Source organism: Drepanopeziza brunnea (assembly GCF_022702325.1).
Source record: "Drepanopeziza brunnea f. sp. 'multigermtubi' strain 214-2 chromosome Unknown ctg6, whole genome shotgun sequence".
Classification (NCBI taxonomy): domain Eukaryota; kingdom Fungi; phylum Ascomycota; class Leotiomycetes; order Helotiales; family Drepanopezizaceae; genus Drepanopeziza; species Drepanopeziza brunnea.
In genome coordinates, this window is record NW_027094069.1 from 311,418 (window position 1) to 323,673 (window position 12,256).

Sequence of the window (12,256 nt, forward strand, 5' to 3'; positions counted from 1 at the left end):
AAGTCGTAATAGTCGTAGTAGTCGTAGTAGTCGTAGTAGTCGTAGTAGTCGTAGTAGTCGTAGATGTGGTAATAGTTGTAGGTAGTAGTTGTAGTAGGTAGGTACCGGTACCTAGTAGTACCTACCTCTACGAGTCCGGCATGAACTTGCTGATGGTCCCTGCTGAGGTGGGTCGCCGCGGAGGATGGATGCAATATAGACTTTAAGTAGCAACATTATGCGAGATGGATGTCCGTGAGTGGATGAAGAGAAGATCATGCTCATGGGAAAGACGCATCGATCGATAGAGAAGGAGATCAAGATGGCGACTCCGTAGAGATAGGTGGCTAGACATATAGGCATACAGAGTAGCTACCGCTATAGGGCGATGAATAGGTAAGGTAGGTATTGGTACGTACTACGGTAGATAAAACAGATAGCTGTTGCAGAACGACCATCAGAACAGATCAGAGTTCAATAAAGCACGGCCATCAACCGCAAGTTAAGAAAAGCCGCATACTTCAAGGGACTACTTGGGCGAACCGGTGAGCCCCCCTTCTCCCCCGTCTGTCGATCATACGGGCATACGGTACGGGAGGTGTGTTGTTGATCAGTGTGTTGTTGTGGATGATTGATCAGAAAGAAGGGTTGTAGATGTTGAGACTGACTGACTGACTGACTGACTGACTGACTGACTGACTGACGTGAACTTGAATATCAGATCGTGTCATACGCCTTATCCATCAATGAATGAATGATATTATTCTCCCGCTACCGGTACCGACCTCTCACTCATCCTGTAGTGAGTGAGTGATTGTAGGACCGGTACCGGTACGGTACCTAGTAATCGTAGTCGTATTTATAGTTTAAAATGGGCGAGAAGAGCCGAAGAATCCATGTACGTGTACATATACGTTGTAGTATATACCGGTACCGTATGTACCTACTGTACTTACTGTACTGTACCAGGGATATAAGGTAGAGTCCGTACCGTATACAGAATAGCGATTACTCTACCTACCACTTTCGGATCGTACCTATCTTCGACCTCCCTCAACACCGGCTGTCCATAACTCCCTATGTCCATGTCGCTGTATAATAATATCGCATTGATTGTAATCCATATCACATTTGCCATCCTGTGAAAATAACCCTTCATACGTATTTTTGACTCGACGGACTCTAGAGCTGGGCTGGGCTGGCTAGGCCCTTGGCGTGAAGCGAGCGCTTGCTTAGCAGGGTGACCGACTGATACTGATTGTCTCTTGTCTCTCCTCGTCCCCGTCCCCGTCCCCCGTCCCCGTCCCCTTCCCACCCTCTCTCCTGGAGCAAAACTACACCACTACCAACCACCATCACCACCACAACCCGTCATCACAACGACCATTGGCGATTAGAAGGAACCAGACGAACCTCCGCCTACAGAGTACCTGCGCATCGAGAGAATTTTTGCCTTTCATCATCTTGGTGTTTGAGACTTGAGGTCAAGGCGCGACAGTTACAGACAATACCTCGATTCCCTACCCACTCTGCCACGCCCCCCCCCCCCCTCCCTCCCCCATCCGACTCTAGGACAATCCGATCCCAATATCCCTCCCCCCCCCCGGCCGACGTTGACTACGAACATTATTTGTCCAGATCAGAGAGAGAGAACAGATCCAGTCCACAACAACACGGTGTGTTGGTGTGTGGTGGGAATCCGCGACGGAGACGAACCTCGTCTTTGAACCTTAGTCTTACCATCCATCCATTCATTCACTATCCCCAAGCCTCCTCGACCTACTACCCCCGACTTAACATTCTTGACTCGCAGAGATCCTTGTGCCGCAAACACATGTCCGCTTTCCGTCACATCTTCTTGCGCATCCGAAATCGATTCAGTCGGGTATAGAGTAGAGTATATCTGCCTGCCCAGAACTCTCGCCTCCGGTCCAGGTCAGAGCAGGTCAGGTCAGGTCAGGTCAGGTCGTCGACCTGTACCAAAACCTCGAGATGGATTCAAACTTCCAGCAGATGGGTGGCCCTGGCCAAATGATGCCGCAACAGCAGATGCAGCAACAGCAACAGCAACAGCAACAGCAACAGCGGGGCATGAATAACAACTACTCCAGCGCCCAGGTCCAGGCGATGATATTCAACAGCCTCCAACAACAGACTGGTGCGCTTACCGGCTGGCGGAGTCAGGTCCCTCCTAACGAGCGCATGGGTCTCATCCTCAATATGTGAGTATCATTCATCGCATCTCGCAGCTGGGCCTTTTTCCGGGTCGGTCTGACAGTAATTTGTAGAATTAGCAACCTTCGCCTCTCCGCGCAACACACACAATTGAATCCCAACAGTATACAGCGCATGATCGACCTCGGAATACGCTTCGAAAAGGACATCTTCGACAAGTCTCCGAACAAGGTTCGTACGGGAGGCTGGCTACCTGTATGTGGCGCGGTTCAACTGACATGGGCACCAGGAAGTTTACAAGAATGAAGTGGCACAGAAATTAGAGCACATACTAGAACGTCGGGTGCAAAATCAGGGTCACATGCAGCAGCAAATTCAAGTTCAGGCTCAAGCCCAAGCACAACAGCAGATGATGATGAGCCAGAACATGCAAGGTCAGGCACCTAGAGTCATGCCGCAGCAGCCGGCCCAGCAATCCTTCTCGCACCTCCAACGTCAGATGCAAGCCTCTCCTCTTCCTGGTCAAATCCCCCAGCAGGCTCCGATGGGATTACCAAATCAAGGCCCTCCTCAAAACATTACACCGAACCAACAGCAACAGTTCAATCCCGCCCAACAACAGCAGCAGCAGCAGCAGCAGCAAAATGTTGCAGGCAGACCCGCGAATGGCCCACCGAACATGTCCCCGCAAGATGCGGCACTAGTTGGTGAGTTGGCCAACAGGATGTTGAATGCCGCCCCGGAGGAGGAGAAGAACTCAATCAGGGCGTCAATGCAGCAAAGATTGGACCCGGCTGTCATGAATAAATATCAGTCGCAAGGCCTGGACCCAATCTTCATCTATTATCGGAACCAGGCATGGAACAGGATCCGTCAGGAGAGAAATCAACGAATGCAGAATCAGCAGCAGCAGCAGCAGCAGCAACAACTTGCTCTTTCGCAACAACCTCAGAACGGACCCGCAGCGCCACCCATGCAGCCGCAAAGATCGATGAATCCGAGTCCGATGCCTGGACAACCCCAACAACCTCCGGGTGCAAACGCTGATTATGGGGCCTTCATGGGCAACATGGAGAATATTGTGGCACAGCAACAGCAACAGGGAGTCATGGCCCAAGAGGCAGGGCAGATGGTGGTCCCCGCGAGCGCCCCTCCTCGAAACAGCACTCCACAGCCAGGCGCCGGACCAGGAATGGACCTGGTCCCTAACGCTCGCGTAGCCCAACAGCAGCAAATGTTCACTGCTCAGCAAATGCAACAGAGGTTGCAGCAACAGCAGCAGCAGCAGCAGCAGCAACAGCAGCAACAACAGCAGCAGCAACAACAACAGCAGCAGCAGCAACAGCAGCAACAATCACAAGCACGTTTGAACGCACAACAGAAGGCTCAGCAGTCCCTCGGACTTCGCGGGCAACCAGGAGGGATGGGGCCTAATCCCCAACAGAGTCCGGCCATGACGACGCTCAACGCACCGTTGCGCACACCTTCGCAGCAAATGAACCATCCCGAGCCTCCGCAAGGGAACCCGAACGCCCAGTTCGGGCAGCCCGTAGACCCGCGCTTCATGCAAGGAAACCAAAGGCCCGGTCCAGGGAACGGGATGAGTTTGGCGGGTCTCAATCCGGCAATGCTCCAAACTTTGGACCCAGACATGCAACAAAGGTTGGCTAACCTCGCGCCCGATAAACTCAACGACGTTGTAAACAAGTGGCATGAAGTCCGCGCCGGGCAGCTGAACGGGGGTGCGAACATGCCTGCTGGAAGACAGCAGATTCCAATGCCCGTAGCAAACCAAGCTCGGCCAGGTCAGCAAATGCCACCGGGAGGCCAATTCAGCGCTCCCAATGGTGCCAATCAGTTCATGATGGCGAACTCGGCACAGCGACCTCCTCCGTCCATGGCTGCTGGCATGAACCCCCAGCAACAGATGATCCTGCAACAACAGATGAACAGTCTACGGCAAAACCAGATGCAGCCTCAGCGCATGCCACCTAGTGCAGCGCAGATCGAGCAGAAGACGATAGCACAGATGGACAACGTGGACATACCGATCATCTTCCAGAGCCACGCAAATATGCCTCAGGGTAGCCCCCCGGAGATCAAGAAATGGGGTCAGCTGAAGCAATGGATTTCCCAAAATCCGAATCTCCCGCCGAATAGTCTCGATTCGGTGAAGACGTTACAGAGGATGCATTATGCGCAGGCAATGCGAAGTAGAGCACAGCAGCAAGGACAAGGAGGTGGCATGCCTCCGGGTCCCCCTCAAGGTCCGCAACGTGGGATCTCCACGGCCCCGATGGCCGCTCCAGTTGCACCCATGGGTCAGAATCCAATGCAGATGCCCAACGGCGTAAACTTGGCGGGTCTCGGGCAGCTGCGACAGCCTACCGCTCTTGAGATCGAGAACATGCGAGCCCATCCCAGTGGAAAGCTTGTCAACGCAAGCGAGGAGATCATCCGTAACATCTTTTTGCGGAACCAGGCTCAAAACCTTCAGGCGCAGGCGCAGGCGCAGGCGCAGGCTCAGCAGGGTCAGCAGGGTCAAGCACAGTTGACACCGCAACAGCAGCACCAGCGCCAGCAATTGATGGCGATGCAAATGAGTAAGATGCAACAGGCTAGCGGACAACAATCCCTTCCAAACGGACAACCAATCCCTAATCCCAATCAAATGGCAATGGTGCAACCAAAAACCGCGCCGCTCCAGCAGCCTCCGCAGCCTCCGCAGCCTCAGCAGCCTCCGCAGCCTCCGCAGCCTCCGCAGCCTCCGCAGCCTCCGCAGCCTCCGCAGCCTCCGCAGCCTCAGCAGCCTACGCAGCCTCCGCAGCCTCCGATTGCTCCTATGTCTGGCTCTCAGCCCGAGCCTGGCACCGCTGCAACAAATGCAGCCAGTAACCGGCCTCAAAATAATGCGCGGAATGTTGCCCAGAACTCGTCACCTGCACCGCTTCCTAAGAACTTGAAACGTGCTAGTAGCGACGATGTTGTCGAGGTTCCGAATCCGAATATCCAGCAGACACGCCCAGCTGCGCAAGATGCCGTGCAGACCTTGCAGGGTCGCCCGAGGCCGACCGCTCAGCAAACCGCTTCGATGGACCCCGAAACTCGTAAGAGATATGAGAACGCAATGCGTGCAGCCCATACGACTCAAGCGCAAGCAAACCAGGGCGTTAAGGCGCAATCCGACGCCCGATGGAAGATAATCGAGACCGAGGAGAGCCAAAAGCAGCGGGACCCTCCAGCGGATGTTCAGATGGATGAAGAGACAAAACAGAAAACATCGGCTCTACTACTCTCTCTTCGCTCTCACATGGTCAACGTCAACAAAGCTCTTCCCCGGATTTTCGGGCTCACTCGCGATGAAGCGCAGATGAGAAGATTTTTTGAGGCAGTAAGTAGTCACAGTAACATCCTTGACTCTTTGATCAGCGTGATTAACTCTTCTGTAGCGCTACCGGTACCAACGCCAATTCCGGGACGATAATATAACGACTGGACAGCCTACTTTGAAAGACGTCCTTTCTATAAGCCAGGCAGAGGCAATGCAAACGCAATCCATGATAGGAAGCATGATTATGCTTCTGAAAGAGAGGTTCCCCGGCATGGCGAAGGCGAACGGTAATGGAAAGACCCAGCAGCCACCATCTCAGCCCGAGCAACAAGTCCCGCCCCCTTTGAGTTCGGCCAACTTGCAGCAGCAGCAACAGCAGCTCAAAAACCAAATGCATCAGAAAAACAACAATCGGAACTCGAACCCCCCGGCCGCTCCTACCTCCTCACAGCCTCCATTTCAATTTGGCGCTACCTCGCCTCATGGGACACCTGCTTACGCCGGTAAAAATCCCCTCAAGCAAGAAGACCTGCACATTCCTGCCCGCAAGAAGCAAAAAACGAACAGCACTCCTGTACCTGGCCAAGGTACTCCTGGCCCCAACTCGTCACCTCAAGTAGCCAAGGCGGGCTCGCCCGATATGAGGAGGCAGCAGCAGCAGCAGCAGCAGCAGCAACAGCAACAGCAAGCGGAGTACAGACAGCCAAGCAAGCCTTCTCTCTGTTGCCCCGAGCCGGATTGCGATAGACACAATGTCGGCTTCGAGACACAAGAGGCCTTGATGGCACATAATCAGGAGGAACACGTCAGACCCTTGAACGATCCTCTGAAGTATGCTCAAGAGAATCTGGCAGCTGCCCTGGGACTTGACAGTCAAGGGAAAGCGAAGAAACAAGACAGCAATGCTGCTGCCGCCGGAACTGGATCCACGCCGGGAGGGGAGAGCATGGTTGCGAATGGCTCCAAACAAGGACAGCCCCAGATTATCAAGCGTGGAAACACACCAGCGGGGGCGACTCCAATGAACCGCCAAGTGTCCATGAACCGGCAAGCGAGCGCCCCTGGCGTCAAGTCTAACATGCAACCCAAGTCTGTTCCTGCAAAGGACGCCAAAGGTCAACCTATCCAGAGGGGTACGAACATACCAAAAGAAGAACAAGCTTCCCAGGAAGCTGCCACTGTAGATCCATGGGCCAATGCTACGATTGATCCCAACGAGCTGTTCCAGCACTTTCAAACCTTTGAGACCGGAGCAGGGGGTGCCATTTCCGACATGAACGTGTACCGCTCCATCACTCCCAACGACACGCCCGAGTCGAGCAAGGACGGTGTCTCAGAGCCCAGTGATGTCTCAGATGGTATGAACCTGGATATCAGTCTCGACATGTTCGATACCAACTGGCAGCCCTTCGGAATCAGCGACGCAGACTACCTCTTCGACTCGAGCGGCTTCAAAGTCAAGGTCGAAGAGGACTCGTTCATGTTTGACAGCGACGCTCCTGCGGTGGTATACCAATCTTGGGACGACATGGTTGAACCGGGGTTGCTCGACAAACCGTTCCAATTTGACACGTCGCTATTCTCCATGAACGCTGAATAGGCCAGGCACATCACGATTTTGATTTCCAAGTATCTCAGCACATGTAAAAACAAAGCGGGTGGGGGGGGGGGGGGGGGGGGGTGTTTTTTCTTGGCGCTATGGATAGGGGATGCATCTGCAATTTTGACGGGGTAATGGCGGGACGAACGAATAGTGGTGAGATACCAAAGGAAAAGCATGCATGGCGTTTAAGGCGTCATTTTTCCGGCTCACAGAACATGGGATTGATGGAATAGTCATTGATCTTATGAAAACCGGCGGTTTTTAGCCAAGGGTAGTTTGAGTGGGAGGGGGGGGGGCGGAATGTACCATTAGATGCCCGATGTTTCTCACGCGTCGTCCGTACAGTTGACGAAATCTACATGATATTTGCAACCCTGCCTTTTTTTTTTCACGGTCGCGGTGCGGTATTGATCTAATCGTTCGTTTGGGACTCGAGAGATGTAAGTATTTGTTTTGCGATGGAGATGTAAATTTACGGACGGACGGATTACTACTACGACTACTACTACGACTACTACTACTACTACTACTACTGCTACGACCACTATGATCTAGGTACCTACCTACCTACCCACCCACCTAATCTTGACAGAGCTTACTCCACCTACGTCTACAGGAGAGGAAGGGAAGGGGCCGGCCACCCTCCCACCCACTCAAATACCGTAGTACCGGTAGGTAGGTAAGGTACCTAGGTAGGTAGGTAGGTAGCTAAGCCGCGCGCGCCGAGAATCGCTACCTCTCTCTCTCTCTACGATACTTTTCCTCCGCTTTCTATTCTTATCTCCCGCGTTTCGGGATGCAGCGTGTCGGCTATTTTCCTTGTTGATTACTTACTTGATTTTATGGTATGCTATGCTATGCTATGGTATGCTAGGTATACTATACGATAGCAAAGACGGACGGACGGATAGGTAGGTAGGTAGACGGATAGGTAGATAGGTAGGTAGCTCGTAGGGCTAGGCTGGCTGGCTGGCTGGCTGGCTGGCTGGCTGGCTGGCAGGCAGGCAGGTGCACCTCGATACCGATACCGACACTTGTCTTGTCTTGTCTTGTCTTGTCTTGTCTTGTCTTGTCTTGTCTTGTCTTGTCTTGTCTTGTCTTATCTTGTCTGTCTGTCTGTCTGTCTGTCTGTTTATGGTTGTTATCGTTATCGTCGTCATTATCCCCGTGTTTCGTCGCATATTCATTATTTTCTTAACATGTATGTATTGGTATAGGTATTGGTATAGGTATAGATATAAGTAGGTATATGGATTCAGATACCCACCGGATTGGTATGGAAGGTAAGAGTTGCTGGATTGCAAGTGTGGCGTGGGTGGGCGGGAATGCTATCTTGATTAGCTATCGGTATATTGTGTTTTATGGAGTGGGGAGGGGGGAGAGGAGGGAGGAGGGAGGAGGGGGCGTTGCGACTCCCTTTTTTTACCCGGTTGGGAAGGACCTCGACGCGTGGGATTAGGTATCTAGGTACCTAGGTAGGTAATGCTGGCTGCACGAGTGAGTACCTAGTAGTACATGGCTGGTTTCAGGGGCGGAGGGCGGAGGGATCATTAGTAGGTACCTACCTAGCCTACTCTTATTCCGTATTTCGTATTTTCGTGGTTTCGTCTCATGTGAGTAGCAAGTAAGTAGCAAGTAAGGTAAGTAAGTGAGTAAGTGAGTCAGCAGATGATGGTGATTAGACCCCTTGGAGCTGCTCGGTATCATACATTTATTCATTTATTCATTTATTCATTTATTCATTTATTCATTTATTCATTTATTCATTTATTCATTTATTCATTTATTCATTTATTCATTTATTCATTTATTCATTTATTCATTTATTCATTTATTCATTTATTCATTTATTCTTGATTGCATTGAATTGATTCAATTCTATTACCACACCACACCACACCACACCATCCAACAATCAAACAAACAACCAAGTAAGTACCTACACAACTACTCCTCTACCTCTCTACTTCCCAAGAACAAAAGACCTTCAACAAACGTCCAGCACTAAACCAGGCCTCACTCACATCGCTACCTACCTACCCACCTACATCACCCACCACCCCTCGACCAACATACCGTTCTACCGGTACTACAAATGGTACGGTAGGTAGTCAGACAGCTGAAACACCACTCCCAAGCTCGCTCGCCCATCTCACATAACTACCGATCGAATAGACGAAGCACACACACACACACACACATACACACATACAACAAACACCCCCAGGATAAAAAAAACCCCCCAACTTCCTCGTCAATGCTACGGTATAATTCATAATTCATAATTCCTACTACTACTACTAATAGAGCGAACTACTCCACGTGATATTCATCCCCCCACGCATATAGGAATTAGGAAGGAATCGACTCCCCTGCACCTACGGAAAGCAGAGAGCGTCTTCTTCTTCTTCTTCTTCTTCTTCTATTTATTTATTAATTTATTTTATTTCTTCTAAAATATTTTAATTTTTTTTTCTCTTGGGCCGACAGTTACCACGCAATTGCAAGAAAGATGCTGTAGGGATGGACGGTCGCTGCCCGATGGGCGGCGATCCGACGACACCTTGCTTGCTTGTTGGTTGGTTGGTTTGTTTGAGAGTGGGGATCTGGGAGGGGAGGGCCTTCGAGAGGTGCGACGTCAAGTCCTACTACGTACTACCTAGGTAAGTGTTACTTTGTTTACTCCGTGACCTACTTGGATGACGGCTCGCCCTTCCCTTCTCCACAACCTCGCTCGCTAAGACAAAGACAAGCGAGGTGTGGGAAAAGGGGCTTGTCGGTATCTTTCTTTCTTGGCCGGCTGGCTAGCCACCAGAGGAGGAAGGTTCCACTGAATTTGATATATGGATGTACGATTTTCATCCTGGCTTGCTTCAAAAAATAAAAAATACCAATTTGGGAGTGAGTCAATGATATGTATTGTGTATGCACTAGTGCAGCAAGCCCACTCTCTACTCCAAGTCATTCCTCCCAACACCAAACGAACGCGAACGCAACCCATGTTCGTTGCCTTGCCCAATACCCCAACGCCATCCCATGCAGCAACCAGATAACTCGGCCTCGTCATCTTGAACACCAAAGGCGCGTCCCGGGAGATTGACGACCAGGCAAGACCATCTGCGAATTGACAAGTCGACTTTCCCTCTTCCCTAATAGTCTGACCTGGAACCCGAGAAGAAACTTTCTACACAGCAATGCAAATCACATTCCTCGGACAGGAAATGAAATCCGGACCTGGAGGTGCCGGCTACCGCGAAGTATTAATTCTGATGGCGCATCAAGCTCAATAAACCATCTGCCGCACGACCTTTTAACATGCTGCTTGCTAAATCGCCACCCTTTGTCGGGGTACCTAGGGCTGGCGGATTCAGCAGGCTTTCGCGTTGTCGCGGGATTACAGGAGTGGCAATAAATTCACGTGTAACGCTAGCGGGTGCGTTCTTCGAGGATGTCTGTTTGTCGGGAGGGTTTTGTGTTGAGTGATGTGCAGGCGGCGAGGATGGAATAGCAACGGCTTTTGGACGCTTGTTTTCGGCAGATGGTGTTTGGAGGCTGATATCTGGAACGGTGGGTGCGGTGGAGGGTCGAGATACTGGTTGGCTTTGGGAGGAAGGTTTTGTTGGTTGGGTGATAGCAGATGATGGGGCTTTGGATGTTGTTGAAATTGACGCGCCTGAAGAGCGTACTTCGAGACGCGAGATGGGGATGTCGATTTGATTTGTGCGGACTTTATAGCTGGCGAGCCTGAGGCGGAGCTTAATTTCTTTGGCTTTCTGGTATATGTCAGGTTTCACTCTTCTTCGCAGAATGACGGGGAGGGTATATACCTGACGGAGTTGTTCGTGGCTAAGGGGTAAGGCACGGGGAGGGAGAAGGTCGTCGTCGGGGATGGTGATGGTGGTGTTCTGCGAATCGTTCATTTCGTTATCCTGACTTCTAAAGGAAGAGGCAGGTGACGCCACGCTCTCAGGAGAGGGTGGTCCCGATAGATCATCCTCATAACGTCCCACAACTTCCTGGATTACAATGAGCACATGCTTGACCGAAAAGATAGATGTAGACGTACTTCCTGACCGGCGACTGGAGACCATTGAGGAACTCCTCGAACAGCACCGCAGAGAATGTCCACCGATGTATGTGCTGGAGTACCAAGGTTTGAGCTATGGGATACCTTATGCCTCTTGGATACGGCCCTTCCCCCTGTGCCCACGAGGGGTGCTGAGCTTTCATCCTCATCATTCGCATCGTCACGGCTCCTCTTAATGCCCAATACCTGAGCTTCTTCACCAGTCGCTTCGAGCATCGTAGTTTGAGTATGTGATGATGATATCGATGTCTCTCCCATAATACGCGGCTTCGTAGGACTGTTGGAAGCCTTTGCTGACCCAGATTGCGACGAGCCGCCTGCTCGGCTTTTGAGGGGCGTGTTCGCATTGAGGTCGCCCAAGACGCGCCTCGCAGGTGTTGCAGATGCCATGGCGAAGGTAAGCCAAGCTTATATTGTCGTGTCCCGAGGTGATATGAGCCTTCTTCGAGCAGAGGTGGCAGGCGCGTTCTTGACTGTTCGAGTGAGGTGAGCAAAAGCGGAGCTGTGTGTAAATGGGACGCCAACCTTGGATATGAGAAGAGACTCCGCGAATGTGTGCTTGTTACAGCTGAAGAAGTTTTGAAGGAATCCCAAGTATCCCAAGAGAGAGGTCGGGGTCGGGGTCGGGGATGTGGTTGAGGTTGTGGTTGAGAAAAGGTTCAAGTCGCGTTCAAGAAAGGCAAGCTATCTCTATCTATCTCTAGCTCTAATCGCGTCGGGTGATCCCTTCATCCCTTATCCCTGCTTCCCGCATGACGCCAATTCAACAGGGACCAGATGGCCGGAAGGCAGCGAAGATCCCATATATCAATGTTCGTCAAGACTTTCGAAAAATAGAATCTTATACCGGTATACGAAGTACATATACATACTCATATTTAGCCGGCCTTAGGTATCTAGAAAAATTGAATATCAGTGCATACCTACCTAACTGTTCATAAACAGCTTATCATCAGTATCTACCTACAATGAGCAGGTACATCAAAGCCTTGACTACAGGTAATGCGTACTGGGCATATCTGGTATTTGGTGCTTCATGCTTACTCAGGACGTTGAGGATAGGTAGTATTCTGATAGTGAC

General features: G+C 51.3%; 2 protein-coding genes across 2 annotated transcripts; one reads left to right on the top strand and one right to left on the bottom strand.

The window, feature by feature from the left end:
- Window positions 1-1,971: 1,971 nt before the first annotated feature.
- On the top strand, window positions 1,972-7,085 carry L3040_004116 (uncharacterized protein; the record flags this gene model as incomplete). Its single annotated transcript, XM_066155521.1, has 4 exons — window positions 1,972-2,201; window positions 2,268-2,385; window positions 2,444-5,545; window positions 5,604-7,085. The coding sequence occupies 4 exons, from the start codon at window positions 1,972-1,974 to the stop codon at window positions 7,083-7,085; spliced, it is 4,932 nt and encodes a 1,643-aa protein (XP_066011864.1).
- A 3,263-nt stretch (window positions 7,086-10,348) lies between these two features.
- L3040_004117 (uncharacterized protein) lies at window positions 10,349-12,213 on the bottom strand (the record flags this gene model as incomplete). The annotated part of the gene is made up of 6 exons (XM_066155564.1): window positions 10,349-10,861; window positions 10,916-11,104; window positions 11,155-11,492; window positions 11,539-11,648; window positions 11,701-11,743; window positions 12,186-12,213. The coding sequence occupies 6 exons, from the start codon at window positions 12,211-12,213 to the stop codon at window positions 10,349-10,351; spliced, it is 1,221 nt and encodes a 406-aa protein (XP_066011865.1).
- Between the last annotated feature and the right edge of the window lie 43 nt (window positions 12,214-12,256).